The sequence below is a fragment of the Brassica napus genome, chromosome C9 (assembly GCF_020379485.1).
Source record: "Brassica napus cultivar Da-Ae chromosome C9, Da-Ae, whole genome shotgun sequence".
NCBI classification, from domain to species: Eukaryota; Viridiplantae; Streptophyta; class Magnoliopsida; order Brassicales; family Brassicaceae; genus Brassica; species Brassica napus.
This window is the reverse complement of record NC_063452.1, coordinates 54,745,768-54,765,923: the sequence shown is the minus strand read 5'-3', so window position 1 is coordinate 54,765,923 and position 20,156 is coordinate 54,745,768. Positions and strand designations below refer to the sequence as shown.

Here is a 20,156-nt window from a genome sequence, read left to right as displayed (position 1 = left end):
TTCTATTCTGAAACTCTTGTAAACATTCTTTGAATCTGGACTTATCTCTTTGAAATATACTGATTCATTGTTGGAGAAGATCCTTCTTAATTCGAGATCTTCTACAGGTGAATCTCGTTTCTTCGTTTTATGAACGTTGATTCAATCTATTGGTAACTAGTTTTACCCTTAACAGTGGTATCAGAGCCGTCGCATCCTTGGAATCAATGGCGGAGACACGAGCTCAGACGCTGTTGAAAGGAACGGTGACGCGCGAGACGGAGGAAGCTTTCGGAAACCGATTCGAAGCTTTGGAGAAGGCGATCGCCGTCCAAAACGAGAAGATGGCGATTCAGAACGATAAGACGGAGCGCAGTATAGCGGAGATGTTAGAAGCATTTCGTTTGATGACGAGTCTTCCGAGTCAACCCGGAGCTTCGACGAGTGAGACTCGGAACGTTAATGGTGGTTCGTTACGAAACTCTGGAACGCAGGATATTCAATATGAACATCATCAACCTCCAAGGTACAACAATTATCAGGGAATGTCTCGCTTGACGAAGGTGGAATTTCCTCGATTCGATGGCGACAAACTCAAAGAATGGATTGGTAAAGTGGAGCAGTTGTTTGACATTGATTTCACGCCAGAAGAATCGAAAGTGGGCATTGCATCGTTGCATTTCACCGGAATTTCAGCGACTTGGCATCAAGCTTTGATGCAAGAAGAGGATGGACGTAGGCTATTGAGGAATTGGCCTATGTATAAAGAGTGGTTGCAGGAGAGATTTGAAGAGGTTTTAGACGATCCAATGGCTGAACTCAAGGAGTTACGTAAGACAGAAGGCATCACTGAGTATCATGCTAAGTTTGAGTTGATCAGAACAAGATTGAAGCTTTCTGATGAATATTTACTGAGCGCTTACTTGGCGGAGCTGCGACTTGAAACACAGATGCATGTGCGTATGTTTCAACCTCAAAATATTCGACAGTGCTTGGTATTGGGACGCTTTTATGAGAAGGCTCATCCGAGGAAATCAGGAGGTAATCAGTGGAGTGGTAACAAGATGAGTTCTTTTAGGAATAATGAAGCTAAAGGCTTACTACCATTCAAAAAGGAAGAAGCGGTGAAGGGAAAAGATAGTAATCCGCCGTTGAGGAAGTTTCTTTCAAGTGCTGAAATGAGTGAGAGAAGGTCAAAGGGTCTATGTTACTACTGTGATGAAAAGTATACTCCAGACCATTATTTGAAACATAAGAAGACGCAATTGTTTTTGTTGGAGTATGAAGAAGAAGAGGAGAGGGAAGTAGAGGATGAGAGGATGGAGGAAGAAAAGGAGGAGGAAGGAACTGGGGAGTTAGCTCAGATATCGGTGAATGCAGTGTCAGGGGTTTCAACTTACTCTACTATGAAGGTGAAGGGAGTACATGGAAAGAAAAACTTATATGTGCTGATAGACTCGGGTTCAACACACAATTTCATGGATAAGAAGGTAGCAGATCTATTGGGGTGTAAACTACAACCATTAGGAAGAACTAAAGTGTCAGTGGCTGATGGAAGTAAGATTGAAGTATTTGGGAAGATAGAGAAGTTTCGCTGGCAATTTCAAGGTCATCAATTCCATGCTGATTTCATGGTGATCTCGTTGGGATGTCATGATACTGTCCTTGGTATACAATGGCTACACACCTTAGGTCCCATTACATGGGATTTTCAGGAGCTCCAAATGCAGTTTAAGTGGGGAAGAAAGAAGGTAGTATTACATGGAATCAAGCCAGGGTCAGTAAGAGAAGTTAAGGCTAGAAGAATTAAGCAGATGAAAGATGATGGAGTACAATTACATCTGCTATATGTTCATGATGACAAGGAGGAAGACCAATGGAGCCTGAATGCCGTAGAGGTGGAGAAGAGGTCAGTAGAAGAGGAGGCACATATTACTGAGTTAACAGAGGAGTATGAGGATATATTTCGGGAACCAACGTCACTTCCTCCTTTCCGAGAAAACCATGACCATAAGATCACACTAGCAGAAGGATCTAACCCGGTGAATCAGAAACCTTACAGATATGCTGTTTATCAAAAAGATGAGATTGATAAGATGGTTAAGGAGCTACTTGAGGCAGGCACAGTACAACCAAGTTCAAGTGCTTATGCGTCTCCAGTGGTCTTGGTGAAGAAAAGAGATAATACCTGGAGATTATGCGTTGATTACAGGAAGCTCAATACAATGACTATTAAAAACCGATTTCTGATTCCGTTGATAGAAGATTTGATGGATGAGTTGGGAGGATCAAAGGTGTACTCTAAAATTGATTTGCGAGCAGGCTATCATCAGGTGAGGATGGATCCTGCTGATGTCCATAAAACGGCATTTCGAACGCATAGTGGGCATTACGAGTATAGGGTGATGCCTTTTGGTCTCACAAATGCTCCAGCTACCTTTCAGGGCTTGATGAATGGAGTATTCAAGGACTATCTGCGGAAGTTTGTGTTAATATTTTTTGATGACATCTTGATCTACTCTTCGTCATTCTCAGAGCATGTGGAGCATTTGCGTATAGTCTTTGAGTTGATGAGGATTAATCAACTGTTTGCGAAACGAAGCAAGTGTGCTTTTGCTACGACAAGAGTGGAATATCTTGGACACTTCATCGAAGAGAAGGGTGTGTCCACTGATCCAAGCAAAGTAAAAGCAGTACTGGAATGGCCTGTTCCTAAGAATTTAAAAGCTTTGAGGGGATTTCTTGGGCTTGCAGGATACTATAGACGTTACGTTAAAGACTTTGGAGTGATTGCACGTCCTTTAACAGCGTTGACGAAGAAAGACGCATTTGTTTGGCATGATGAGGCACAAAAGTCATTTGAAACGGTGAAGAAGACGTTGTGTGAAGCACCGGTACTGGCATTACCACGTTTTGATAAACAGTTTGTAGTGGAGACAGATGCTTGTGGAACGGGTATAGGAGCAGTGCTCATGCAAGAAGGAAAGCCGTTGGCGTATATTTGGTAATAGGTTTTTCTGCCTATTGCAAATGTTGTAGTATAGGGGGGTGAATGTCGAACCAGTCCTAGTGATGTGAATCAGTGAGAATACAAGTCATTTCTTAAGCTAAGCAGATTCAATAGTTGTGAGTGTGTGACAAGTAACAATAGCAAACAGAGCAATACAACAAGGTTTTAATCAATTTAGACAAGTGAATCCATGGGTATTGGGAATTGACTTCAAGTAACTAAGATCCAATCTAGGTGACAAGCTTTCAATCAAAGTAATCTCTTAAGTCTAAACACAATTTTCGACAGGTCCTATGTCTAGGTAAATGTCCATTTGCTTAGAAATCATTAAACATCAAATGTCTTTGGCTTAATTCAATCAAGCAATCTTTAAGTTCAAGTTTAATAACTATCTAGCAATTTTAACATCAAGTGTCCTTGGCTAATCTCACTAGAGCTTAGTTGAGTTGATTCAAACACTTCATCTAATCATGTCTGATGAGAAGTGTTTAGAAATCAGGTTTAGAGTGATCAAGACTAAACAAGCATTAAAAATACTCAACAAGCAAGTTCATACAAGGATCTAATACAATAACACCATAGATCTTCACTAAGTTATTCTAATCTCCCTAACCCATGAATTTCTAAGGAAACTACTCACTAATCTCCATGAAAACACTTAATCTCATAATAGATTGAAGCATATTCAAGTGGATACAACAGAGAATAAAGATAAACAAGGATTTAAACAAGCAAAACGAAATTAAAACTCAAGAACAGATGATGAACAATGAAGAACACTCAAGAACACCAAGAACAATGGTATTTCAAAGAGAGAGAGTTTTGACAAGTTAAATTATTACAAAGTTGGATAATCATGTTTCTTGCCCACCCTTTTGATAATAAGAAAGCAAATATTATACAGAAAAGTAGGAAAAATCGTGCAAAGGAAAGGTGGGTGGAAGAAAGTGGGAAGTTGGTTAATCCCATCAACTTTCAAGTGGTCCCCGGCAAGGATTGATACACCTATAGTAAATCGATCATAACTTATCCAATACAGCTTCAAATGACTTGAAACCACTTCTATTGGAAAGCTAACTCAATTTCCAGTGCCTCCACAAATTCTGAGCTTCAGAAGAGATTTTTAAGGCCTTCATCCGTGTTCATCTTTCACGCTCTGGCTTCAGAGCGGGTACGCCACCTCGCTGCCAAACCCCGCTCCAAATGTTTTGCTTCGTTTCTTCATAACACGCGCGAGCTACAGACCCCGCTCCACCAGGTCGCTCTACATATGGAGCGGGTACGCTACCTCGCTGCGTGAGGTCGCTCTGATAGGGAGATCGCTCAATGATCACTTTTAACACTTCTTTTGGACTCCAATTGCACTCAAAATCCCACCAATGGTCCTCTAACTCATCCATGGTGCTCTCCAACACCTGATATGTACAAATGCAATGATATGCAACCTAAATGTGCCTAAATGATGCTCCAAATGACCAAACCATGCAAGAATAAGAAGTTAAAAACATGTAAATTCACAAGATATCAACTCCCCCACACTAGTCATTTACTTGTCCTCAAGTAAAGTTTCAAGTCCTAAGAAGGAAGAAGTTTGAAAAAGGGAGCTCTTAGCCAAAAGACACACATCCTAGCTCTTCTACAACATTCCAAATGATCATAGCAAACAATCATTGGTCATTTTTCTATCAGTCTAGCTTCTCAATGCCTATCAAACTCTTTTTATTTCTTTATACAAAGTGCAATGTTCATCAATCAACAAGTAACTTCAACCAATTCTCACATTCATTCACACACACACACACAAGGTGGATTCTCACAAATGGGCACATGATCTCAATCACTTGGCTTGGTAGATTAATGGTCTTTTATGAATGAAAAGAAAGGTTCAAATACAATCTTTTTAATGGTGGCAATCACTCAAGAAACAAGGAGCATGATCATTATGCAAAATTTATCTAAGACTATGAGCAATTCATGCATACATAGCTCATTCTCATTATTCTACTCTTCTTCCTAAGTGATTACAAATTCTACCCATCTTTTATATTTCAAAACCCAAGTATATACACTTCACTCACATTTCTCACCAAGTGAACTCTCTCTTTTTTTTTTTATTTACATGATCAACCAACTAAGAACTTGACACTCTTTTTCTTTCCCCATTATGATCTTTCATTAATTTTTTTTTTTTTTTTTTTTTTTTTTTTTTTTACTTTGGGGAATTCTAATTGACACACTTAAGAGTTTTTCTTCTTTTATTTTCTTGGTTCCTATTGGTTTTCTTTTCTTATTGACACTCTTTGATCTTTTTCTCTTTTCTCAAACCCAAGATATAACAACTTAAAAACACACAAACTCACTCACCATCCTAGATGCTAGTTCAAATGAGGATCTTATGCTAGCAATAGATGAGAACAAACATATGTCGCTCCCAATACTCTCAAGATTTTGCACATGACAAGCTATCAATAAGAGACCTCACTCAACAAATCAATATTGGTTTCAAAGAATGGCAAGGGTTCAAGGGTAAGGGAGTGCTATTTGGGTTAATGAAAGGATAAGACATGGAATAAGATAACCCAAATGTGTATGAAATCCATGATCAAGTATGCAAGTGCCCATATGCAAGAGAGATTAAATTCATTATGATCAAGTTCAGTTTGTAATTGGTTTCAAGAACAATGTCAATATCATATGAGCAACATGTTTCAAAAAGAGTTTTCAAGGCTCAAGAGATGCTTGTAGATATGTTCTTTTCATGGCAATTTCAATCATGGCTCCCTATGCATAATTCAAAACTCACAACTTTTTTTTTTTTTTTTTTTTTTTTTTTTTTTTTTTTTTTTTTTAACAATCACAAGAAAATCCAAAATGCAAATCATTAAAATCCACACAGATGCAAAGTGCTTGATATGTCAAATGCAAATCATCCAAATAAAAACAAGCAAAATGATCAGTTTTTATAGTACCCCCACCACACTCGAATCACACAGTCTCTTGTGTGACTTTGAATTTGGAGTGGTTTACATGATAAGTAAAATAAAAATTACTAGAGATGTGGAGAGAATTTAAACCGGATTAGAGTACTTACCTTGTGACTGTAGCGACTTGAGCATGTCACTATGGATATGTCGCTATGAGCATGTCTCCACAGCACTTGTGTTTCTTTCCTAGCCTCTTTTGAATCCTTTCCTTTTCCTGAACACCTTCCAAACTGAAATGACACACAATTCACACAAACAAACACACAAACAAGGATGGTTCACACAATTTATTAAAAACATTCACACATATATACAAAGGATACTCTTGAGATTTCCTCCCAAGTGAGCTTGTTTTAAGTCTCTAGCTTGACTTTGTGTGCTTGCTAATCATAAGTATCAAAAGGTTGAGCCAATGCACCTTTGGTCCCTCTCCTCCAAGAACAAGGAACCAAGTATGCAAAGGAGCACACTACTGTCCATAGAAAATAGACATATTTTTCCTCAAAGAGCTTCACTAAAGATATGACATGAGTTATGAAATGCTCCTTGAGGTTCAGATGATCATGAGAATCAAAAGCATTAGGTGGAAACACAAAATCAACTACATGTTCAAATGAGGTTTTAACAAAGTAGTCAACTCTATCTCCATCAATCAAATAATACACAATGTTCACATTCTCATGATAGTTTTCAGCATGGGGGTTTTCTATCTCAAGCAAGAGCTTATCCACATCAAGTTCATCCCCTAAATCAGGAAGTTCAAGAAGAGGTCTAGGTTCATCAAGAATGAAAAACTCAGATTCAAGATCAAATGAAGCACATAGATAGCTCTTGTCAAAACAAACTTCAATATGATCTCTAACAAGCTTTTCTATTCTCAACTCATCTAGTTTCTTAGTTTCACATATCAGATCAAGACATTCATTCATGAGCACAAGAGAATTAAGACCAGAGATATTATTCTCACCACAAGGCAAGCATATTTCCTCGAGTTGAAGTTTTAAAGTGGAAATTTCTATACCTTCCAGTTGGAGTGGTGGAGCCCAATACATTACCTCATTAAGGGCACAAGCAGCATCTAACTCATACTGGGTAACCTCCCTTTCTTCAAACTCTGCTCGGTCCCTAATGAGGTGTATCCGGATAAGTTGTGCTAGGTTTCTCTTTGTCTTGTCCCGATTCTCTTTCATTCTCTGAAGCCGATGCAACTCATCCCTTTGGTCTGGTGTGAGTATGCGTATATCAAAGGGTGGTGGCTTCACATATGGCTGATCTTCAATGCGATCTTCAAATGTCTCTTCCTCTTCTTGTGGCTTCTCAGAGTAGCTTGAAGCCATCTCTACAAATAACAAAAGCTAGAAGAAGAGGTTAGTAGCTATACAAAAGCAAAACAAAGCATAAGAAAATAAAGCTTAATCTCAAGAAAGTTTGAAATCTTAATGACAAATCTACTTAGTTCCCCGGCAACGGCGCCAAATTGGTAATAGGTTTTTCTGCCTATTGCAAATGTTGTAGTATAGGGGGGTGAATGTCGAACCAGTCCTAGTGATGTGAATCAGTGAGAATACAAGTCATTTCTTAAGCTAAGCAGATTCAATAGTTGTGAGTGTGTGACAAGTAACAATAGCAAACAGAGCAATACAACAAGGTTTTAATCAATTTAGACAAGTGAATCCATGGGTATTGGGAATTGACTTCAAGTAACTAAGATCCAATCTAGGTGACAAGCTTTCAATCAAAGTAATCTCTTAAGTCTAAACACAATTTTCGACAGGTCCTATGTCTAGGTAAATGTCCATTTGCTTAGAAATCATTAAACATCAAATGTCTTTGGCTTAATTCAATCAAGCAATCTTTAAGTTCAAGTTTAATAACTATCTAGCAATTTTAACATCAAGTGTCCTTGGCTAATCTCACTAGAGCTTAGTTGAGTTGATTCAAACACTTCATCTAATCATGTCTGATGAGAAGTGTTTAGAAATCAGGTTTAGAGTGATCAAGACTAAACAAGCATTAAAAATACTCAACAAGCAAGTTCATACAAGGATCTAATACAATAACACCATAGATCTTCACTAAGTTATTCTAATCTCCCTAACCCATGAATTTCTAAGGAAACTACTCACTAATCTCCATGAAAACACTTAATCTCATAATAGATTGAAGCATATTCAAGTGGATACAACAGAGAATAAAGATAAATAAGGATTTAAACAAGCAAAACGAAATTAAAAAGTAGGAAAAATCGTGCAAAGGAAAGGTGGGTGGAAGAAAGTGGGAAGTTGGTTAATCCCATCAACTTTCAAGTGGTCCCCGGCAAGGATTGATACACCTATAGTAAATCGATCATAACTTATCCAATACAGCTTCAAATGACTTGAAACCACTTCTATTGGAAAGCTAACTCAATTTCCAGTGTCTCCACAAATTTTGAGCTTCAGAAGAGATTTTTAAGGCCTTCATCCGTGTTCATCTTTCACGCTCTGGCTTCAGAGCGGGTACGCCACCTCGCTGCCAAACCCCGCTCCAAATGTTTTGCTTCGTTTCTTCATAACACGTGCGAGCTACAGACCCCGCTCCACCAGGTCGCTCTACATATGGAGCGGGTACGCTACCTCGCTGCGTGAAGTCGCTCTGATAGGGAGATCGCTCAATGATCACTTTTAACACTTCTTTTGGACTCCAATTGCACTCAAAATCCCACCAATGGTCCTCTAACTCATCCATGGTGCTCTCCAACACCTGATATGTACAAATGCAATGATATGCAACCTAAATGTGCCTAAATGATGCTCCAAATGACCAAACCATGCAAGAATAAGAAGTTAAAAACATGTAAATTCACAAGATATCAACTCCCCCACACCTATAGTAAATCGATCATAACTTATCCAATACAGCTTCAAATGACTTGAAACCACTTCTATTGGAAAGCTAACTCAATTTCCAGTGTCTCCACAAATTTTGAGCTTCAGAAGAGATTTTTAAGGCCTTCATCCGTGTTCATCTTTCACGCTCTGGCTTCAGAGCGGGTACGCCACCTCGCTGCCAAACCCCGCTCCAAATGTTTTGCTTCGTTTCTTCATAACACGCGCGAGCTACAGACCCCGCTCCACCAGGTCGCTCTACATATGGAGCGGGTACGCTACCTCGCTGCGTGAAGTCGCTCTGATAGGGAGATCGCTCAATGATCACTTTTAACACTTCTTTTGGACTCCAATTGCACTCAAAATCCCACCAATGGTCCTCTAACTCATCCATGGTGCTCTCCAACACCTGATATGTACAAATGCAATGATATGCAACCTAAATGTGCCTAAATGATGCTCCAAATGACCAAACCATGCAAGAATAAGAAGTTAAAAACATGTAAATTCACAAGATATCAACTCCCCGGCAACGGCGCCAATTTGGTAATAGGTTTTTCTGCCTATTGCAAATGTTGTAGTATAGGGGGGTGAATGTCGAACCAGTCCTAGTGATGTGAATCAGTGAGAATACAAGTCATTTCTTAAGCTAAGCAGATTCAATAGTTGTGAGTGTGTGACAAGTAACAATAGCAAACAGAGCAATACAACAAGGTTTTAATCAATTTAGACAAGTGAATCCATGGGTATTGGGAATTGACTTCAAGTAACTAAGATCCAATCTAGGTGACAAGCTTTCAATCAAAGTAATCTCTTAAGTCTAAACACAATTTTCGACAGGTCCTATGTCTAGGTAAATGTCCATTTGCTTAGAAATCATTAAACATCAAATGTCTTTGGCTTAATTCAATCAAGCAATCTTTAAGTTCAAGTTTAATAACTATCTAGCAATTTTAACATCAAGTGTCCTTGGCTAATCTCACTAGAGCTTAGTTGAGTTGATTCAAACACTTCATCTAATCATGTCTGATGAGAAGTGTTTAGAAATCAGGTTTAGAGTGATCAAGACTAAACAAGCATTAAAAATACTCAACAAGCAAGTTCATACAAGGATCTAATACAATAACACCATAGATCTTCACTAAGTTATTCTAATCTCCCTAACCCATGAATTTCTAAGGAAACTACTCACTAATCTCCATGAAAACACTTAATCTCATAATAGATTGAAGCATATTCAAGTGGATACAACAGAGAATAAAGATAAACAAGGATTTAAACAAGCAAAACGAAATTAAAACTCAAGAACAGATGATGAACAATGAAGAACACTCAAGAACACCAAGAACAATGGTATTTCAAAGAGAGAGAGTTTTGACAAGTTAAATTATTACAAAGTTGGATAATCATGTTTCTTGCCCACCCTTTTGATAATAAGAAAGCAAATATTATACAGAAAAGTAGGAAAAATCGTGCAAAGGAAAGGTGGGTGGAAGAAAGTGGGAAGTTGGTTAATCCCATCAACTTTCAAGTGGTCCCCGGCAAGGATTGATACACTTATAGTAAATCGATCATAACTTATCCAATACAGCTTCAAATGACTTGAAACCACTTCTATTGGAAATCTAACTCAATTTCCAGTGCCTCCACAAATTTTGAGCTTCAGAAGAGATTTTTAAGGCCTTCATCCGTGTTCATCTTTCACGCTCTGGCTTCAGAGCGGGTACGCCACCTCGCTGCCAAACCCCGCTCCAAATGTTTTGCTTCGTTTCTTCATAACACGCGCGAGCTACAGACCCCGCTCCACCAGGTCGCTCTACATATGGAGCGGGTACGCTACCTCGCTGCGTGAAGTCGCTCTGATAGGGAGATCGCTCAATGATCACTTTTAACACTTCTTTTGGACTCCAATTGCACTCAAAATCCCACCAATGGTCCTCTAACTCATCCATGGTGCTCTCCAACACCTGATATGTACAAATGCAATGATATGCAACCTAAATGTGCCTAAATGATGCTCCAAATGACCAAACCATGCAAGAATAAGAAGTTAAAAACATGTAAATTCACAAGATATCAACTCCCCGGCAACGGCGCCAATTTGGTAATAGGTTTTTCTGCCTATTGCAAATGTTGTAGTATAGGGGGGTGAATGTCGAACCAGTCCTAGTGATGTGAATCAGTGAGAATACAAGTCATTTCTTAAGCTAAGCAGATTCAATAGTTGTGAGTGTGTGACAAGTAACAATAGCAAACAGAGCAATACAACAAGGTTTTAATCAATTTAGACAAGTGAATCCATGGGTATTGGGAATTGACTTCAAGTAACTAAGATCCAATCTAGGTGACAAGCTTTCAATCAAAGTAATCTCTTAAGTCTAAACACAATTTTCGACAGGTCCTATGTCTAGGTAAATGTCCATTTGCTTAGAAATCATTAAACATCAAATGTCTTTGGCTTAATTCAATCAAGCAATCTTTAAGTTCAAGTTTAATAACTATCTAGCAATTTTAACATCAAGTGTCCTTGGCTAATCTCACTAGAGCTTAGTTGAGTTGATTCAAACACTTCATCTAATCATGTCTGATGAGAAGTGTTTAGAAATCAGGTTTAGAGTGATCAAGACTAAACAAGCATTAAAAATACTCAACAAGCAAGTTCATACAAGGATCTAATACAATAACACCATAGATCTTCACTAAGTTATTCTAATCTCCCTAACCCATGAATTTCTAAGGAAACTACTCACTAATCTCCATGAAAACACTTAATCTCATAATAGATTGAAGCATATTCAAGTGGATACAACAGAGAATAAAGATAAACAAGGATTTAAACAAGCAAAACGAAATTAAAACTCAAGAACAGATGATGAACAATGAAGAACACTCAAGAACACCAAGAACAATGGTATTTCAAAGAGAGAGAGTTTTGACAAGTTAAATTATTACAAAGTTGGATAATCATGTTTCTTGCCCACCCTTTTGATAATAAGAAAGCAAATATTATACAGAAAAGTAGGAAAAATCGTGCAAAGGAAAGGTGGGTGGAAGAAAGTGGGAAGTTGGTTAATCCCATCAACTTTCAAGTGGTCCCCGGCAAGGATTGATACACTTATAGTAAATCGATCATAACTTATCCAATACAGCTTCAAATGACTTGAAACCACTTCTATTGGAAATCTAACTCAATTTCCAGTGCCTCCACAAATTTTGAGCTTCAGAAGAGATTTTTAAGGCCTTCATCCGTGTTCATCTTTCACGCTCTGGCTTCAGAGCGGGTACGCCACCTCGCTGCCAAACCCCGCTCCAAATGTTTTGCTTCGTTTCTTCATAACACGCGCGAGCTACAGACCCCGCTCCACCAGGTCGCTCTACATATGGAGCGGGTACGCTACCTCGCTGCGTGAGGTCGCTCTGATAGGGAGATCGCTCAATGATCACTTTTAACACTTCTTTTGGACTCCAATTGCACTCAAAATCCCACCAATGGTCCTCTAACTCATCCATGGTGCTCTCCAACACCTGATATGTACAAATGCAATGATATGCAACCTAAATGTGCCTAAATGATGCTCCAAATGACCAAACCATGCAAGAATAAGAAGTTAAAAACATGTAAATTCACAAGATATCAATATTAGCAGACACTTGAAGGGTCGACAACTTGCATTGTCCATATATGAGAAGGAGCTTTTGGCCGTGATCTTTGCAGTTCAGAAACGGAGGCATTATCTTCTAACGCAACATTTCATTATCAGAACTGACCAGAGGAGTTTAAAGTATCTACTTGAACAAAGGTTGAACACTCCTATACAGCAGCAATGGCTACCTAAGTTACTTGAGTTTGATTATGAGATTCAATACAAACAGGGGAAAGAGAACTTGGTAGCAGATGCATTTTCTCGTGTGGAGGGTTCTGAAGTGTTACATATGGCAATGACAGTGTTAGAGTGTGATTTGATGAAAGAGATTCAACAAGCTTATGAGACAGATCCGGGTACTAAGACAATCATTACAGAGTTAGTGAAGGATCCAAAAGCAAAGAAACATTATGCTTGGGATATGGGGATTTTAAGAAGGAAATCTAAGATAGTGGTTCCAGCGGTTACAACATTACGAACTACTATCTTAGACTGGCTACATGGATCTGGCCAGGGAGGACATTCGGGGCGTGATAAGACAGTGCAGAGGGGGAAGGGGATCTTTTATTGGAAGGGTATGGCAAAGGAGATACAAGCATTCTTGAGGAAGTGTGTAGTCTGCCAGTAGTGTAAGTATGAGACGACAGCATCGCCTGGGCTCTTGCAACCTTTACCTATACCGGAGGCAGTATGGACAGACATCTCGATGGATTTCATCGAGGGCCTTCCTAACTCATACGGAAAGTCTGTGATATTGGTCATCGTTGACAGATTCAGTAAAGCCGATCACTTCTTAGCACTTAGTCATCCGTATACAGCTTCATCAGTTGCTCAGATCTTTTTGGACAACTTCTTTAAGCTTCATGGGTTTCCAAGATCGATCGTTAGTGACAGGGATGCAGTGTTTGTGAGTGACTTCTGGCAAGAACTCTTTCAGCTTCAGGGTTGCAAGTTGAATATGTCAACAGCTTATCATCCTCAAAGCGACGGACAGACGGAGATTGTAAACAAATGCTTGGAGACTTATCTAAGATGTATGACGAGTGACAAACCGAATAAGTGGTCTAAGTGGTTACCTTTGGCTGAATATTGGTACAACACGACGTATCATTATGCAGCTCTGACTACACCTTTTGAAATTGTCTACGGTCAGCAACCTCCAATACACCTTCCTTATCTACCTGGCGAGACTAAAGTTCAGGTGGTGGCTAAGTGTTTGCAGGAACGTGAAGATATGTTGTTGATCTTAAAGTTTCATTTACTCAGAGCTCAACACAGAATGAAACAGATGGCTGATAGAAGAAGAAGTGAACGAAGGTTTGAGATAGGGGATTGGGTATTCTTGAAGCTTCAACCGTATAGACAGCGTTCAGTGGTTGTACGTTCATCACAGAAGATCTCTCCTAAGTATTATGGTCCTTATAAAATCATTGAGAAGATGGGAGAGGTTGCTTATAAGCTGGAATTACCTGCTACTACACAAATACATCCTGTGTTTCATGTGTCTCAGCTTAAGCAGTTGGTGGGTGATGTTCACGTGGCTAACCAATTACCTGAAGCGATCTATGAAGCTATGATGAAGGAACCGGAGTATTGCCTTGCAAGGAAAATGGTGAAGCGTCAAGACAGAGCAGCTACGAAGGTCTTGGTGAAATGGAAGAATCAGGCTGAGGATGAAGCTACTTGGGAGTTCCTTTATGACTTGCAGAAGAAGTTTCCTAATTTTGAACCTTGTGGTCAAGGTTCTTCGACGAGGGGAGATTTGTTACAGGAATAATGAAGTGAGTATTAGGGGACACGTGGGAGAAGGTGATTGAGGAAAGTGGACGTTGGAGTTTGTTACAACAGACTTTTAAAGAAGAAGAATCAAAGACGCGTGTCGACTTAGTATTGGCTCTGCCATAGATTCTGTTACGAGTTGCTTTCGTATAAATACAGAGATTGTGAGATGTAGATTCTATTCTGAAACTCTTGTAAACATTCTTTGAATCTGGACTTATCTCTTTGAAATATACTGATTCATTGTTGGAGAAGATCCTTCTTAATTCGAGATCTTCTACAGGTGAATCTGGTTTCTTCGTTTTATGAACGTTGATTCAATCTATTGGTAACTAGTTTTACCCTTAACACTTAGCTGCTACACGGCTTGGACTACGGTTGATGATGGTGGCTGGCTCAAACTCGGTGATCATGAAACGACTCTCCGGTGACATGGCTTTCCCCTCCTATGTCTCACGGTTAACGATGGTGGTGGTTGGTGTTAAACGCCGCAACTCCAATTTAGATCGTGCCTCCTCCGCATCGCTCGGTTATGATCACGGCTACGTCGAGAGTTGATAAAGGCTCCGGCGGCACGGCAAGGATCTCGGACCCTCCTCCGATGAGATGATGACTTGGTGATCGGCACCGGAAGTGCTCTACGTGATGGCTCCGCGTACGTGCGTCTCTTCTCTACATCAAAGCCTCTCGGATCCGATGCACAGCGACCATAAGAGAGAGGCGATGGATCTCTAACGGCAAGGCTTGTCTCCAGCACCGTGTTACATCTCCTTCAGTCATATACTGAACTTGATGACAATATATAGAACTGGTTTTTTGAATTTGATGTTATTGGGAGAGTTGGTAAGTTATTGGACTGGTCATTCTCCTTCAGTCAAATACTTTCACACATGATTTTGCAGAGGGAGGATCCCTTCCAGAGTTTTGGAGAAGTTAGTTTGTAGTAAGTTGCTTTTCGGATCATATAACAAGACACCGCAGCGTATAAACAATTCACTTACTTCTTCTCCTCTTTGGTCTGGAGTTTCAGGGTATCTAATCGAGCAAGCAATTAGGGATTAATCTTTGACATTGCCTTGCCTTGTAATAATGTGAACACAGCAAACTAATGAGCTTTAGGTATAATCCATTGCAACCTTTCACCAACCTCATTTATCAAGGAACCTTCAATATCAACTACGTGTCTGTTAAACGGGAGAGACTGGTGCGGCAGTAAAGAATGTTGGACAAAATAAAGAGAACAAAATACATTTGGAAAATTTATCTTTTATTGTTGACACTTTTTACATAAGACAACATGACTTACATATATTTCTTAAGTAACCGTAAAGAAAACTACTTGTGACTCTTCCAACAAGTCACGACTTTACAAACAATTCACGACTTTACAAATGCACCTATTGGGTTTACAGTTACTTTATAATAATTATCAAATCATACCAAACTCAATTATAATAAACTAACAATGGAAAACCTTATATTTACTCTTTGCCAGGACGTTTACTCGTCCTTCTCTCTGCTTCTCCGTGAAGGCTTTTCTATCACATGTTACAAGATTGATGAAACTAAAAAATATAATCACAACTTTTTATGAACTCATCGTTGGTTTCTTTCTTCATCTGTTTTTACAGTGTTTCTTTCTGAGGAACAGAACAACACAACTATATGAAATCTTTTAATCACTCAAAACTCAAAAGCATGAAATTTACATTAATACGTACCTTCTATTATGAATAGATTATGCTTGTATTTATAAATTAATGATTTGTGACATCATAAAGATCAGGTTCCCATAGAAACGCACCGTTGGAGTCTCTCTACTTCTTTTCCAACTCCAAACTTCTCCACTTCAAGGCACACGCGTGAGTGATGCACTTATGGATGTTATTAAGGCTGTGCTGGACCATACAAGTAAAAATACATTTTAATCAACTGCAGTAAGAAAAACTTGGGAATTTTCCAATTTCAGAGACAAAACAAGTCGAAATCTATAAGTAATCTGAGAACATAGATTGTTCTTCGGCCAAAAAAAATACGTGATTCACTCCATCTCCTCCCACGCAGTACCAAACAGTTAATATTTTTTTTTGAAAATCTGTCCCTTTAAATAAAACAACGAACACTGGATTGATTTATTTCCAGATAATAAACGAAGTAAAAAAACCAAAGACAAATACATGTACTACGATGGTGATGAACTGTATGAGAGAAATTCTTACATCTAAAACTGGATGAGGATGATACATGGTGTGTTCACATTACATGGTGGCGTGATACATGGTGGCGTCATATAGTGATGGCACGTTGTTATCTAGCTTTGTTTTTTCCTCTCTATCTGAACATTCTTTCTCTGGGTTGAGACATTGTTTACAACAACAATTGTTGTTTCAAGTGCATGTGCAAATTGTTGCACAGCTCTTATTTCTCGCGACTTTGTTGCAAGTAGAAGTTGTTTGGTTGAACGTCCCAAAACCAAAAGGATCATAAGTGCATGTCAGTATAGTTTATATGTATATATTTTTTTTCTAACGAAGTATGATTATTTATGTGGTACACGATAACATCATGGTTAGATCAGAAACAAACGATTTATCACGAAAACCTTACTGAGTTCTTTCTGAAAGGCATATGTCATGAACTCTTGAAATGCTAACATATCATTTAACAAATATGATATATTTGTAAATTATTAGTAAGGTCACATTTTCAACAACTGTTGTTCAACAACCTCTTAGTGGGGATAGCAACTGGAACGGGCACCTTAGGATTAAGTTTGGGTCCACGCCTTGGAAGACATACTAAACAAAACTTGCAGATCAAGAATCATATACAAAAACCATAGTTCCAAGGTCCTCAATATATGAAACGACCCAACAAACAAAGAAGCAGACTGCTTTTGGAACAGTGTATCAGTCAAGTTTCTTAACATTCTTTCTATCAGAGGACACATACTGTCCGAAGAGAGGAGAGAATCGATGGCGCTGTATGATCTTGACAAGGACAAATGTGTTTGCAGCCAGAAACACCAAACTCGCCATCCACAGCTGTAGAAAGACGTTCACACCCTTGAACTCAAGCATGTATCCCCATAACAGCCAATGTGTCTGAGCTCCAATCCATAGAATAATGCATAAGATGCCTTCCCATTTCAGCTTCATACGGCTCCATGGTAGAATCAGAGGTAGCAGGCAATAGAACCACACAAAGTACTGTGCAGTTATCACCTAGAACCAAATAAAACACTAAATCAAAACAAGAAGGTTGAAGGCCATTTTAAGACAGTAATGAGAGTAGAGTGCATTACATACCTTATTGAAAGCCACGAATGCGACGGTCTGGAGAAACATACAGAACACTAGATCCTGAGAGAAGCAGAAGACTAAAGCAAGCTGTACTGTGAACTGAGGTAAGAACGAGATAAGCTTCTCCACAGCTGAAAACTGGCGCTCATAGTGAAGATAAATATGGTAAAAGTAGATGGAGAAGTTGTGCCTTGGATCCGTCCTTGTGAGGTGATACAAGAGAGCCTCGTGGAGGAACTCGTGTCCGTAAAAGTAGAAGGAAACGGCATTGCAAGCTAGAAAAACTCCCCCGGATATCATACCAAACAAAACATGATTCTCTCCCTTGAAAACAAATTTTTTAAATGGAATGTTTTCTTCTCCCTGCTGCTGCTAGTATGTGTATTCCAATCCTGGAGAGGAGGCTTGTGACCAGAACTAAATAACTTGGAATCGAGAACCAAGATGATCGGTAAAGCGTAGATAATAGGATAGACCCTAACAAGGCCGTACCAAAAGGCAGCTTGTGACAAATTACCTACACAGTAAAACACATTGTTGCAATGTCTTGTTATTATCTATTTAGGCTTGGAATGGTAACACAAGGAACCAATAACCGCACCTACGTGTCTTAACCACCGCCTAGCGATTTTTAGAACATTGGTTGGTTAATAGTAACAAAAATCCCTACATATATCTATGTATTTTTTGTAACTATTAGAAACGCGTGGCAGTTGTTCCGCATGTTACTACTATTCGGAGCCTTAATGTGAAACTCTGAGAGAATAAAAGAGTATATATATATATATATATATATGTGTGTGTGTGTGTAGTAGTAGTACCTTTCATTAGGGAGATAATGATCCAAAGTAACATAGCACAAACTAGAGGTTCACAGTTGCCTCTGGTTCCAATTGTGAACGTAAACGGATTAAGAAGCCACACCATTACAGAAACAGTACACACCTTCTCAGGCACCTTACGTAGTTTCAGAATCTCACGGATAAACAAACCCACCAGCAAATCTGAAGGACATAGACAAACAGATTCAGAACGAGACAAAGAAAAGGTTGAACCTTTGAAGAAGGCTTGAGAGAGATTGCATACCAGAAGCAGAGAAGAGGAACTTTCCCCAAGAAGGATGGATGATTGAATTGGGGACGAGAAGAAGCGCGTGAGTAACGGTAAGTGGTTCTCTTGTAAGGAAGATTCGCCGGAGGCCATCAAGGAGGCGGCGTCGGAGAAGACGGTGTAGCGGACCTCCATGTGGGCGTCTTGCCATTCTCCGTAGATGATTAGGAACACGCGGAGGAGCATGGAGGATACGAGCAGAGAACGGAAACTCATCAGCTTCATCCCTTAGATGGAAAAGATTGAAAATTTCAGATCCAAGAGAGTTGAGAGACTTACATTTCGGTGATTCATCAGGTTTTTCTGAACCACGGACATGTCGTCACTCACGAACAAGTAAGTGTTAACCTTCTTTCACGCATCTTAGATCCTTCGGTTTCAGGTTCTTCAGCAGAAAGCAGTGGGGTCAGTCGCCGGTGTGTGACGGAGTCAAACCAGTCGCCAATCGCCCGACGGAGTCACACACCGGCGACTGCCCCATTGCTTTCTGCTGAAGAACCAGGATTTAGTTTTTTTTTTACTTCCTGGTTTTTGTTTAATTTTCCGGTTATTGTTGGTTTAGTAAGATTATGACTAATCCAGTTTTGGTTCGACATTTTGAGATTTTTTGGTTATTATAGTAAACAGAAGTAGGCTAGGCTAGTCCTAATGCCAAATTGCCAAGTAAGTGTTATTTATTTGCGAGCAACTTAAGGTCTGAAGAGGAGGATGTCAGTTTACGGAGAAGGAACTCGGGGTACAGGAAGATTTTTTCCACTCAAGAAACTTGGTTGCTGTTGAGAGAGAGTAAAACTTCATGTCTCTGTCTCTGGACTCGAGGTATATGGATGAAGCAAGCCACCCCTAAATATGCTTTCATAGCATGGTTAGCAGCTCGGGATAGATTATCGACTTTGGATAGGATCGCTAAATGGAGCCAAGGTATTGTTACCACTTATGTGCTTAGTAACTCAGGCACTGAATCGAGAAACCATATTTTCTTTGAGTGTTGTTACTCTGCTCAAATATGGGAAAAGACGGTCAAAGGCGTTATGGGAAGTTCTTATACCAAAGTCTGGTCTGAGATTATGGAGCTCATTATAGACAGAAACAAGGAGAAGAAGTGGATGTTCTGCATACGTTATGCGTTTCAGTTAGTGCTTTATGTAGTGTGGAGGGAACGCAATAAGGTGAGGCATGGGGATAAGTTGCTCCCATTAACCGTGGTGCAGAAAATGATAGATAAAGGGATCAGAAACAAAATCAGTGTATTGAGAAGGAAGGGGATCAAGGGAATGGATGTGATTATGCAATTTTGGTTTTCTACTAGACTTGCAAATGTTTAAATTGTCTTTTGGAGGTTAAAGTCCTATAGTAAACAGTATGCACTAGTTGTAAAATGGCTTTTTTTTGTGAATAAATTTAGCATTCATTCAAAAAAAAAAAAAAAAGATATCCATATTTTTTTTGGAAATTTTATAAATCATACAAGTTTAATAATA

The 20,156-nt window shown here is 39.2% G+C and overlaps 1 protein-coding gene and 1 pseudogene across 1 annotated transcript; one reads left to right on the top strand and one right to left on the bottom strand.

The window, feature by feature from the left end:
- Positions 1-17,055: 17,055 nt before the first annotated feature.
- On the bottom strand, positions 17,056-18,900 carry LOC106367889 (annotated as a pseudogene).
- Positions 18,720-20,105, top strand: LOC106367890. The gene is made up of 2 exons (XM_013807753.3): positions 18,720-19,011; positions 19,370-20,105. Exons 1-2 carry the CDS (start codon positions 18,992-18,994, stop codon positions 19,998-20,000), a joined length of 651 nt encoding a protein of 216 aa, XP_013663207.1. The 5' UTR covers positions 18,720-18,991; the 3' UTR covers positions 20,001-20,105.
- Positions 20,106-20,156: the final 51 nt, after the last annotated feature.